Source organism: Empidonax traillii, unplaced genomic scaffold (genome assembly GCF_003031625.1).
Source record: "Empidonax traillii isolate 1590-97213 ecotype Southwest subspecies unplaced genomic scaffold, ASM303162v1 scaffold117:size1203958, whole genome shotgun sequence".
NCBI classification, from domain to species: Eukaryota; Metazoa; Chordata; class Aves; order Passeriformes; family Tyrannidae; genus Empidonax; species Empidonax traillii.
In genome coordinates, this window is record NW_020955310.1 from 1,020,185 (window position 1) to 1,033,914 (window position 13,730).

General features: G+C 37.3%; 1 protein-coding gene across 2 annotated transcripts in view; it reads right to left on the reverse strand.

Moving 5' to 3' along the window:
• WDR72 (WD repeat domain 72) overlaps nucleotides 1–13,730 on the reverse strand; it is a 101,558-nt gene that overhangs the window by 2,715 nt on the left and 85,113 nt on the right. For both annotated transcript variants that reach the window (XM_027883069.1, XM_027883068.1), the window contains exon 19: nucleotides 3,271–3,369. In XM_027883069.1, coding sequence (XP_027738870.1) covers nucleotides 3,271–3,369 — 99 coding nt within the window. The remainder of the gene's footprint in view (nucleotides 1–3,270; nucleotides 3,370–13,730) is intronic.

The following is a 13,730-nucleotide window of genomic DNA, read 5'->3' on the forward strand; positions in this document are numbered from 1 at the left end:
ATCTGGGAGAGAAGCCCAGCATCTCCTCTGTGTGGGGGCTACAACAGGCACGAGCCACTATCACAGATAATGGCAGCCTGCAGGCACATGAGGGGAGCAACTAAAATCCATTTCACTTAGACAAGAAACTGCGGTCTGATATTTACCTGTGTCCATCGCACGTGGAAAGTGTTTACTGTGAATTATCCAAGAGAAAAGTGCAGGTTGAGGGGTTTCATTACCTATCTGAGAGTAGTTCAGATCACACACACTGAACACAAGAAATCACAGGCAAATCTTAGGTTGGTGTCTTGGGTAGTCAAATGGATTCCTGCTATTCATCTGAGAATATGCCTTTTCTACAATTGCTGGAGGCCCACATCCAGGGCAGTGAGAAGATGTGAGAACACAAAGAAACCACGAAAGTAAAACAAACACAGCAAGCTTTATGTGATTTCAGAAAATAAAGATCACTTTGAAAATAAAGCTCAGTCTAATGTCAAGGGTAGAGACTGCACCTTTCACCACTGAAAACCACAATGCACAGGCAGAAGCGTAATGGCTGCTCTACAACCTTCCTGGTTCTGGTAGAAGTTGAAATAAAGAACTCTTTCTAGGAACGGTTGGAATTCCTTGCAGGTATATTATTTTCACCTTTTCCTCATCAAAAGGGATAATAAAATAAATATATTTCTTAACATCCCTTTTGCACCTGTGACAACATCTTGTAAGTGAAGTACAAGAGACTCTGAAAAACACATATATAAATTTATTAATAGAAACTTATAAATTAAGTTTTTAAGTCTGCTCAGACTTTGAATATGGGGAAGACTGATTCTAAAGTCACAGGTTTCACCAAACCAAATGCTGACCTCCCAGTCATTCTCAGGTTCCACGATTCAAAGTCAAAGCACCTGAGAAAATCACAGCCAACTGAATGTCATATTATTGTTTCAATGTTTGCTACTAAAAGTAAATGTTAAGCTTTAAGTAAATGTATTGTGTTACCAAATCTTTCCTTTCAAACAAGCACTTCTGTCAGAAGTGTCTTAATTTCTTATCACAGAATTTCATCCGCACAAGGAGCAATAAATAATTCATGTTCCTGGCTCTTTGTTGTGTGTCCCTGAACTGCACAGAGCTGGAAGGCTGACAGCTGTGTCAGGACAAGCACCAAAGATCTGACATGACAAGTGACTAACAAGTTTCTTTCAGTCTATAGTGAAAGAAGACAATGGCATAAAGTGCAAAAACGAAATCCTGAAACAAAATGAAACTGTTTCTTTCTCTTTACCTAAGTGTTTGCTATGAGCTTATTTCCGACCCATAACCTCTGGTCATTTTATAGTACTGCCCAACCCCCTTTACTCCTCACATTCGCCTGGCCATTTACGCCTGTCCACGGATCAATATGAGCAATTCTTGGAGAAATACGATGTCTCCATGACAACCAAGCCACAAATTCTCAGTGGAAAGCAGTGAGACCAGTAGTGAAATCTCCTGAGGTTTTCAGACCTATAAGACAAGATGTCTTAAAATGCAGGAATGGACAGAAACAAAAGCCAGAGTAATTCATTGTTTATTACTAGTTTAATGATGTCAGATGGACCGATTGGAACTCAGTTTTTAAGTTTAGATGCTTTATCAACATGTATTTTTGCCAGTCAATATTCACCTCCTGACAGGCTTTTATTCTTTCCATTACTTCAAATAGATATGCACAATTGGATATACAAGTTTCCATCCAAATGGGTACACTTGGCCAAACAGAACCAATTTTAGGTTAAAATTAATATTCTCTTTAAGGTACATTAATTGTCCCCTGAACACTTTTGTGCCACTTTGCCTTAACACTTTCTCACTTCAGAACTGATCAAATCTTGGACAATCTGCATTTTGGCCCAGAATTATTGCTGAAGGGACTATAGACAGTTGCTGAAGGAGGTGCTATACACCACAGATCGTTGGAGGCAAACTTGGCTCCCTCCTGAGCAGATTATCTATTTCTTTCCAAATCTCATGCTGGTTTCTGCTGGACAACATTGAGTCCAAGTCTATGTGGCTTTAAAATGAATAGAGATTTACAATTCATTGGTTTCAATTATTGTAACATATACTGGTGTTCATTTCTGTGGAAGAGATGAAAAGGGAATGCAGTTCAAATCAGGTATATGACAGCAGTTGAACTCCCAAGGAATCTTGGAAGAGTGGACTGTGCTGAAATATAATCCCCCAGACATGGGTCCTATCTGGGTTCTGAGATGACTTAGGGGACCTGACATGGATTTCAGACTGCACCCTTTGACTGAAAATTAAATCTCAGCAGTGTTCCTTGGGGAAGGATCAGGGGACTGTTGGCAGCTGCCCCCTGTCAGCACAGGCTGCAAGATTTGGAAATCTCTTAACTAAGCTGACAGGCCGCAGAGACGATGAATCAAAAATATGATACACGGATCAGCACACAAAGATGCAGGAGGGTACAGAGAAACCAGATAAAGCAGGGAAGGAAAATACCAAGTGAAAAAAGATGTTTAACTCTTTCACTAATGAGGACTAGGTACAGGTTATGTGTATGGTATAAGTGGGTCAAGCTCACGGTTTTGCTTAAAAGATCTTAGTATTTAGTCGCACAGAATGTTTTTAATCAGCTGTGACTCGATACAATTTATATTTAATTGTTTCCTTTTGGGATTCATTTAATAAATTTTGTAGATGTTCCATAACGAGAAAGATAATGAAACTACATGAAGATAAATCTTTCAGTCACCAAAAAGGATGCACTTTATGGATGTTCCTGTATTTAGCTGAATCAATGTTAAGAGTCATTAAAATGAAATAATGATTGTGAGCTGATTTAAAGGAAAGAATCACGCTATTTAACGCCACCAATTTGCTTTCCTCCAGAGATACAGTGTTTGACTGTCCACTGCAACATTCAGCTGCAGTATATACAGTACTTCTAATTTTTCATAATCTCACGCTACCTTCGAAGGGTCAGACACCGTACATATATTAAGTAAGCAGTGTAGTCCAAAAGTAATTATAATGAACTAGTAGTGTCAGCTTTCTTTTTGGTCATAAAGCCTTTATTCTTTCTAAGACCTGAATTCCTGATGAAAGAGGAAAGGATAACAGCTCCACACTGTGACCCCTGGAGGTGACCATTAATTTGACATTGCAGCTGCTAAAAAGGAAGCAGCGTTACAATGTGCTCTTTGTTTTTTTAGAGACCCAAAAGCTGTGTCAGATTTATCACCTGATACTTGGTGACTGTCTTTAAATGCCTCTCACCTGGACTCTCAGACTCTTCCAAGACACATCTGTCAGGCGTATCCTCCACATCTTGGAAGTTTGCCGAGCTGGAGCTCCTGCCATGTTTCGGCACACTGACTGCAGCAATAAAGAATAGAATCACAGGGAGGGAGAAATGTAATGTATGCAGAAACCAACACTTCCTGATTTTCTGCAGAGAATGCAATGCTGAAGACATAATTTGTAAACACAAATAATAGACTGAAAAAAAAAAATCAACCAGAAACTCAGACTACTTATATGCAACCTATAGGGCAGTTGAAAAATCTATAGACAAGAATTCATGCAGGGTGAAGTTTGAAGCATCAGCTCAAATGAGATTCCTTTGAAGTAGAAAACCGGCTTTTTTTTTTTTCTTCTAGAATCCTAAAATAATAAAGTAATTTAGAAGTCATAAAAAAATGCTTGTATGTTTCACCAAAGAAGCCAGTAAACAACAGAAAAGATCAATTAGGTGGTTTTGTAATTACTGAAGTCATTCACCAGGGACAGCAATGGTGTTCATTTTAAGATGAAAATATGTTGAATGCAACAAGCTGGAATGTGTAAGGAAATTAGTGATAATTCAAAAGTGCAGTAAAAGCCAGACTGAATTATGGTTTAGAGATTACCAAATTTAATCATATGTTCCTCTTAATGCTAAAACCATTTTCATTTCAGAGCAGAAAAAATATTTTCAGGGAAACAATTATTTGTGTATATATGACTTTTTAATTCACTTGGCTTTGAACAAATCCCACATAGTTTTCCTGAGCAGAAGAGACGTATCTCCCTTGCCAATATCCATTTCCCACTCTTCTGCTTCATATCTCTGCATGGAGCCACAAATGCAGCTTAAAGATGAAGTACAATTATTAAACAATATATTGTAGAATAGCACAGTAAAGACTAGATCCCAGTTTTTCTGTCCCATTAGATGATCTTATTTCCCAGGACAAGAGTAGTGACTAGAAAACACTGTGGTTTTTTCTAATATCTAGAAAACTAAGCAGGGTTCCAAGCTTCCCTGTGGAAGTTTGGACATTAATGTGAGATTCCATATTGCAATACTGCAATACCAGCGTACTTTTGTCCTCTTTTCAAAACAGGAAATTTCTTCCCTTCTAAATTTTGATTTTTTTTTTTTTTAATCAAATGAATATTTGCCGAAAGATCACATAATTTAAACATCTATTTAAATTTTCCAAATTTATGAGCGAATCAACAAGGCCTGAGGGCACTCTGCAGACATGAGGGCTCAAAAGACACATATTCCACTCCTGTGCACTGAGCTTTCCATGGGTTTGCAGCTATTGATCCCAGGTCACCAAAAGGTTCCATCATTCTTGACTCCTGCATCTACACAGAGCCTGTTTGAAGCACTCAAGGCTTCAATACAATTGTGGAATTAGATCCTCGAAAATGTAATATTAAAAGATAATAAATAATGAAGTTTATTATAGTGACACCATGCACTTCACATGGAAAAACAAAAAGCCAGTAAATTTTGCTTTAAAGGTCTGCCTTGGATAGCAACTAATCAGCACAAAAAGCCCTGCCCAGGTAAAGCAGGAAGCGTTCACACGATAATCTGCATGAAGTGAGTTGACACCGAACAACAATTACAATAACAAACCACAAGTGTTCTTGTGCACGCATGAAAACCCTACGATATGTACAGGAAGAAATGTCTTCAAAGATACCTGTGCTTTTCTCTGATTTTTATGACACTGAAATAATTTTCAAATACACTAATTGAAGGTCAAGATTGCCACTTCAAAAAAGACAAATTGGAATATACAAGTATATATATTATATTTTTTAAAAAATTTGTGTCAAATTTATTAGAACATGTTTTTTTCTAAAATAGTTCTTTCGAATGTCAGAACTACTCTGAAGTAGAGCAATAGGAAAATTTCCAAAAGAGTATCCTGTGATAAAAGAGAAAAAACCAAAAACTACAGCTATGTCTCTGCAGAGAAAACAAAAAATCACAAGAGCTGTCTGTTTTGGTCACATAGAAGTGATCAAAAATTCAGAATCATCTTTTCAAAACTGTGTATGTTCACCCAATAAAGAACTCATAGTGAACCAGGGAGGGGAGACCCTTACCCAGCACTAGCACCAGTCCCAGGCAGGATCTGGCAGGGATCCTTGCTGGGAGTCTGTGCTGCAACTGCTCTGCAATGGCACTGCGACAAACCTGTTCAAGTGCTCTCCCCTGTCCAGACCATGTCAGGATAAGTAATATAATTTAAACTAACCTGGTGGATATTACAATAAAGCAGCTCTGAGCAGTGTTTTTAGGGAAGGTATCAGATTCAGCTGAGAAGCAACTCAGAGCACAACGAATAAAGCACAACTAGAAGCAGGTCCATACAGAGATGCATCAGGAGGAAGGTGGGAAGAGGACAAGAAAGAAACCAAGGCAGGACAGAAACCAAGACAGTACAGCAAGATCTTGGACAAAGCCAGGAGGATTTCCAGTCGATATATCTGAGTAGAGATTGGAGAGATTTGGGGAAATCTGGGAGAGGATGAAGTCATTAAAAGCCAAGAAAGACAAAAATGAGAAAAAAGGGATGACAGATCCCAGGCAGAGCTGATACAGCTGGAAGATGCCAGAAACACAAAACACACACAGTAACAGCTGGAGTCAAGGAGTCATTAGAAACAGTTTAAAAGGAGTGGAAAGCATGGATGGAAAGAGTTTTCATGGGGACAGAGAGGGAGACTCTATAGACAACTTGTGTAAAAACTGTCAAGAGAACTTGTGTAAAAGCTGTCAGAGAAGGCAGTTCAGCTGGTGCAAGTGAAGGGAGGGAAGTACATGTTTCATAAAACCAGGAGACAGGCCAGGACAGACTTGGATCAGGTCACTGGTGCAAGCAAGGGATCCATCTCAGCCCTACCACTTAGAAATGCACATACCTCTCCAGACAAAACTCAGGCAAATAAACTTCACAAGACCCTGGTTTATGAAGTTACATAATGAGTGTATGCAGTGAGCAAGAAAGGCACCAAGGCAGAGACCTTCAGATCTTTTTTTTTTTTTTTATAACATCACGTTATATGCTCAATTTGAAAAGGAAGGTTTCTTAAAAATATCATAAAAGAACAAAGGGAATTGAAAAGTTAAAAATAAGGAAAGTACAGTCTGGCCTAAATAAAGAGTGAAAGTAATAAATGGCATTATGTAATCAAGACAAAACACAAAAAAAGAACCTCAACACTAACACCTACTTCACTGCCTGTTCCCTCAGGGGAATAGGATTTTATGTATAAATACCAATGGAAGAAATATTGTTCTGAATTGCTTATACCAAGGATGCTGATGTAATTTAAGTTATTTAAACATAAACAGTGTGATCTTTATTCAGAAGATACTCTGTCCTACTTTGGGTTTAAATGGACCTTAAAATTACTTTTGCTTCCCTTTGGAAGCTAATCTCTGCAGCCAAAGTGACATAAATGGACTATAAATGAGCCCCAAATCTACAAGTCAGAGGAAAAGTCAAGAAACAACCGTTTCTGATACTATAACTGCAATAACATATTTTTCTATTCAGTGCAATGTCATTTCAATTATTAGTCAGTAGAGATTACCTTTGTTAGCATGGAAATAAGGTAAAAGGACATATTTCATTGAGGCAAATGACCTTGAACTTAGCATATAAAGATGACATAAATCTTCATTGTACAGGATCAATCTAGAGAATTGTGGTATTTTTTTCTGATGCATCTTATTAAGGTCTTAGGACTTGTTTACTGAACTCGATACCCATTCTCTTACAGTATTGAAACAGAAAAGGTCATTATCATAGGTATGGAATTTAGAGTAGTAACCAAATGTCATTTATGCATCTAGTCTCAAAATACTTCAAACAGCTTCACAAAATAAACCCAAATTATTTCCAGAAAGATAGCACAGACTGAGTGGTGATCAGCCTTTAAAGAACAGTCTTTGTGTGAACAAACTATTGAATGATAAGCTGTTCTCTGTGAATAGAGACTAATCACTAAATACAGCCACAACTCATCACTGTTGTTTATTGCTACACATTCAGTTGAAACTCTGAAAAGCCTTGTTCCACTCTGGAAATATCACACACTAAAGTCTAAATAACCTGCCCTGCATACTAATTGTCAGAGGGCAGACACACTGGAGAAAGAAGTTTGCATAACACAGGTGAATAAACAAGTTAGCATTTTCTGACAAGAGGCCTGTCTTATTGATAAGGTGGATTAGCGACTTAAAGACAGTATGCAGAGAAAACAAAAACATATTTGTCATTCAAAACAGAAGTAGATAAGGTTAAAAAAAATATTTTTCATTCAAAAATATTAGGCAAGATAGGTTATAGGTGATAAATGTTTCTAAGGTCCAATATGGAACACAAAGGAACCTGAGCCTACATAAAAGATGCATGAAAACAAAGCTGTAAAGCAAAGAAAATGCTAGTATTCTTTATTTTTGTAAGTGGATAAAACAATTGTGCTGCAATGTCCATTTTGAGCTGTATGGATTCTATAGGCACTCACCATATTGTACCTAAGAAGCTTGATGGAACAATAAAGGCCCTGAGTATTATTTTAAAAGCACATTTCATAGATATCATAAAAATATAATGAAAAGCATAAGAACAGCTGTATTTGCTGAGACTAAAAAAAAGTCACTCTAAGAGTCCAACAACCATAAGATTATACTTTACCAGAAATTTTTCCTTAAGTCCAATTTAAAACTCAGGGAATTCCAAACAATTTCTTTCCTCCTCCTGTAATAACTCACAGTAGTTTTCTGTTCCACAAACTTCTCCAGTTTTCCCTTAAACACGTGGAATTTTTGCAGCCTTAACATCCTACACCCTAACTCACTTTAACCTGGCAAGCTCCAGAGTTTTACCACATAGCAATGCATTCCCTTTTGTTCTGTCTGCTCAGTCCCTCCTGGCTTAATGTGAGATTTCTTTTAAGGCACAGATACAATCCTTGCACACTCTCCCCATGACCCTTGTGACTGAGGTCCTTTGTTTCGTCTCTTTTTCACACTAAGGGTCACAATCCTACTTAGCTTTACCTATGTATTTTGATGCCCCCTAAAAGGGTGAAATTATTTCACTAATATTGTAAGAAATACAGGACACATTCTGGGGTGGTAAGGGGAATATTAGCAGCACTCCCCACAACCACAGAGACACAGGAAAAGCGGACACTGAGGTGCCACCAGTCAGATCACCCATCCTGCCACTGTGGTGGGTGACACTCCTCACCCAGCAGGTCCCAGCAGGAAGGTGTCAGGCTGGCTGGGGATGTGCCCCTGATGGCACCACTGCTGAGCACAGCACAGGGAATCCTCTCCAGGTTTTACAGGTGACACTCCCTGGTATGAGCTTGCCCAGAGCCTGTCTTTGTTGCTACACAACCCAAGTGCTGTTGACACCTGCTCAGTTTGCCATCCAGATTTTTTCCTAAGAAACTGTTACCTTGCTCTTTCTTCCCCATCCTGCCTCTTTGCAGAAGATTAATCCTACCTCAGTCTAGATCCTTATTTTCGTCCTTATTGAACTGAACCCTATTTTTTTCCAGACCATTTCTCAGGCCATATAAACCAGTAATTCATCTCACTGACAGAAGACATCAGTTGCTGGTCATTTCATAATTTTTAGTGTAGTTTAAAAAAAAATCTTGCACTGATGTATGTAGTTGTCATTTAATTGAGAATGGCTGGTTGTTATCTTCTGATGATTAAATATCACATAGGCCCAGTTTTCATTACATACTAATTTCAAAAAGAAAGATTAAGAAATTAACCTGGAGAAACACATTATTATTCTGATGTGAATGCTGCAGCATATGGAAGTTGGAACTGTCCTTGAAATAAGCCAGTATGGAACCATTCAAACTGCAAGATACTGTATTTTAAATCCATTACAGTGAATACAGAAGTAGGACCTGATATCACACAGAAGAGCTCAGTTTGCAGAACTGCCAACCCACATGCCTGGGGAAGCCCAAGCTGGTTCTTGCCCTCTGAAGTCACGAGCAAACAGAGCTCCTACCACTCACTGAGGGAATTCCTACTAAAGAACGTTTTGCCCCCTGCACATGTGAAAGGTTTTGATTTATCAAAAAAGCCCACCAAACCAAACCAAACCAAACCAAACCAAACCAAACATCCCACCCTCAAAGTCCATTTTCCTCTCTCCTTATATCTGTGAGGACAGCATTCCTCCAGACAGAAAAACTGAAATTTTCAGTGATTCTTTTCCCAACATACCTTGAAGTTTTATTCACCCAGAGGGACTCCCCTACTTCTCTCAACTAAAATATAATGGCATGTAACAAATTATGCTCTCAAAGGACACCCCATTTTTGTTTCATTAGTGCAATGAAACATTCACTCAATTTTAAAGCAGTTGTCTTGATCATAGTTGTGATTTATACCAGATTCTGTCCATGTATTCTGTGTAGTATATATTATAAACCATCTAACTAGTTAAATTTGTCTCAGTGGGTCCTGCTGCAAGGAATAAAATACTTTCCCATAAAATCCCACACAGCATTTACTGCACAGCTCTGAAGCATAAGCTTCTGTAGAACTTAGGAGGATTTAAAAAGGGAAAATGCAACCCCAAACTGTCTTAATTCTTCTATTATACATTGTTTCCTCTCTGGTTAGAAAGCCTAATTTTCTCTTTTCCAGTTCCCTAAATGTGGTGTATTGTGTCTTTTAATCAAACATGATGTAAGACTGAATTATTTGATCAACATTATTTATCGCTCTCTCATTTTTTTTTCCAACCAGTAACTGGGAGACAATAGGAAAACAAAAAGGTTACAGAATTAGTAAATAAGGCCAATTTTCAAATCTGTTGGTTACTAGATAATCAGTATCTTTTTGAAATTAAAGTATGTAACATTTCCTCACCTGTCCAATTTTCTAAAAACATCACAGAATCACAGAATATGAATATCAAACACTTCTTGAGCTCTGTCACTTTGGTTCTGTGGCCACTGCCCTGGGGAGCCTGTTCCAGTGTCCAACAACCCTCTGGGGGGAGAACCTTTATCTAAAAAAACATAACTCCCCCCTGTCTCTGTACATTGAACCAGTGGTGTGGGAAAGCACACACTGCAGATGGGATTTCCCACCAGTGCATCAGCAGCACCTACAAAACCAACGAATAAAGAAAGAAACACTTCCTATTTTTAAAATCACATTATTGACAGTGATGACATTATTTTCATGATAGTAGATTGATTTGATATTCAGGTGTAAAATCATTACTCAGGAAATTTTCAGAGAATTCTGGTTCAGACCCTTTTTACAGTGACATTATGATTGTAGATTGTCTCAATTTGCTTTTTAAACCAAAATGAAACAAAAGAGTGCAGCACAGCTATTGCACTGACATATCCCTGTGCATAATGTGTTGCATACTCTCCCCATCTCTCGATCAAAGCTGTCCAAATAGCTTAATCCACGGAGAAAAACTATATACAGAACCTCTATATTAACCTCTTCTGGCCAGATTATTGTTATTCTTTTGCATTATAGTCTTGAAGATGTATTACTGATAGGGAGGGAAAGCCAACTGCAGCACAGCATGACTCTGCTGAATGGCTGCTGAAGGAAAGTGGAAGTACTTATTTCCAAGATATTTCTGCGATGCTCCCTACTGTTAAAATGTTATCTGACTTTAAAAGATTTTCAGTTCAATTGTAAGCAATAAGTAAACTCAAGCAGTACAATACTGTATAGTGGAGAGTTTCACTAGCTGCTCAAACAGGCATTATTCCAAGAAACTAATGTTGTATAGGACTGCTTCCTGGTGGCTGAGACCTCTGATTGGCAAAAGACAGTAGACTTTTCAGTCAGCAAGCTAGTTACCCATGGATGTGGCTCAAGGCTGACACACAGATTGACTGGTTCACACTAATTTACTTCACACAGATTCCATTTATCTCCTAGAAGATCCCCTGGCAGCAGCTTATAATGGCATATCCTAGGATGCCTGCCTGCATGAGTTTTTAAAGCGGCAGAGCTTGATGAATCTAAGTCCAGAAAACAGTTCACAGATTGAGGACTAGGTGCAATCAAAAAACATCAAGTAGCACAGCTGGGACTTGCTAGCTTGCTTGACTGGTTTGAGCAGCTGAGCATTAACTATGCTTGCTTTCCTGCTGGCAGCCCTGTGTCACTAGGACAAATCGGAGCACCACCCGACACAGGAGGAGAAAAAAGGAAAGGAAAAAGAGAAAGAAAAGAGAAAAAGAGAAAAAGAGAAAAAGAGAAGAAAAGAAAAGAAAAGAAAAGAAAAGAAAAGAAAAGAAAAGAAAAGAAAAGAAAAGAAAAGAAAAGAAAAGAAAAGAAAAGAAAAGAAAAGAAAAGAAAAGAAAAGAAAAGAAAAGAAAAGAGAAAAAAGAAAAGAGAAAAAGAAAAGAGGAAAGGCTGAGGAGAGCAGATTACTGCATTGCATGGGTACTATTAACAGATGCAGGAATAACTCATTAGAACATTTAATCTCTATGAAACTCAGGGATTATTAAAGTACATGATGCACTGATTAGCAGGTTTTGAGGATAGGAATATGGAAAATTTTCTTTTGGTCATGGTAACCATTCCTAGGAAAAAGACCTGAATAAAACTATAGACATTGTAATTTCTTCCCTGTGGAAAATAAAATTATAGTCAATCTAGTAATTAATGTACAACGAAAAATAACTATCAATATAGTTGATTATTCATTATAACAATGTGAACTGCATGTCAATGCATTGCCTTCCCTCCATAGAGAACAACAGACTTCAATATGTGCAAGTTTATAAATAGTATTTTTAAAAGGACTGAAATTAAAAGAGGCTTAAAATACAGGCTGACACTATAGCTCTCCAAATTCAGATAGACAGCGACTGTTCTTTAAAGTACTTTTCAGAAAGGAAGCAAAAATTATTATTATTAGGGAAAAACAGCCAGCAAATGTATTGTGAGAGATCCAAAGCACATTTAGTACTTAGGAGGTTAAAGACTCAGCTGTAGTGCTAGTTGATGAAAAAGTAGGATTAAGGCTTTAGTATGAGTCTTGACATGATCATGTTGTCTGCCTGCTGTCTTAAGCTTTGAAAAACAGCTGGGATCATCTTCTTATAAGCTCCAACTCAAAGATGTTTAAGCAGTTCCAAATCCAATTAAACAGAGGTAAATATAAGGAAAGGCCCTACTGAGCCAAATCATCTTATTTTTTTAATGAAAAACAGCATAATTGCAGGTTACACAACTCCTTAATCTCACTTTAAACCTAACAGACTGCTGCCTTACAGTGCACATGGCAAGTCCAGTTAACCCAAGCATTCTGTATTGGTGTGCTTAATTTTTGATCATTATCCTTTATTATGTTACTTGTAATCCTAAAAGCCTATGATTGTGTCCAGATATTTGGCAAGGATTGTACCTGGATATACAGGGATTCCTCTTCTAAGAGTAATGGATTAATTGGATAGTGCTGTATGACCAGTAGATGGTTTGCAGTGAAACTGTTGTGCAGTTTTTAATTTGTGAAGTCCACTTCCTTCTCGTTCTGTGCCTGTCCTTGAAACAAATTGCCATTTTGAACATTACCAGTGCTGATGGAATAACTTATCTAATCTTACCACAAACATGACAATGCTATAGAAGTAACATTGTCATACAGAGTGGGCTGGTGACTAAAATTCTCTTCATAAAAATTAATAAAACGTATGGAAATCTTGTTTTTCAGAGAGAATTGCATATTCAATTTAAAAGTGGCTACCTTATCAACGTGATCCAATCATAGCATTATTACTTAGAGGTTTAAAGCATTACACCATTTGTTTTCCATGTAGTCAAAAGATTTTTGAGGTGACCATATTGTGCCAAGGTATGTATTTTTTACATTATTACACTTAATACCCTCAAAGCAAAAAAACTCCACGTCCGTAATCCTTCTACTTTGTCCTATAAATATGCACAAGGACATTCTCCAAGGATGTAAAGGCAAAAATCTCATCAGGGACTACTTCAAATACAGGCTCCTCATGTTGGTAAGAGCAAGAAGGAAATTTAAATGATCAGGAGCGAACTGTTTGCAGGAGATGTGTTACATAATGCATGATCCCTGGCTGCACAGGATTTAATTAATGATTTCCAGTTACATGGTTAAGATTTGTAGAAAACTAGTGTTCAGGGCAACAAACCAGCACCTCACAATATAATTTTGTACTTTTCCCCAAACACCAGTTACTAGGGGTTGCTGCCCACCCCCTCTCTCTCTTTTTTTTTTTTTTTTTTTTTTTTTTTTTTTTTTTTTTTTTTTTTTTTTTTTTTTTTTTTTTTTTTTTTTTTTTTTTTTTTTTTTTTTTTTTTTTTTTTTTTTTTTTTTTTTTTTTTTTTTTTTTTTTTTTTTTTTTTTTTTTTTTTTTTTTTTTTTTTTTTTTTTTTA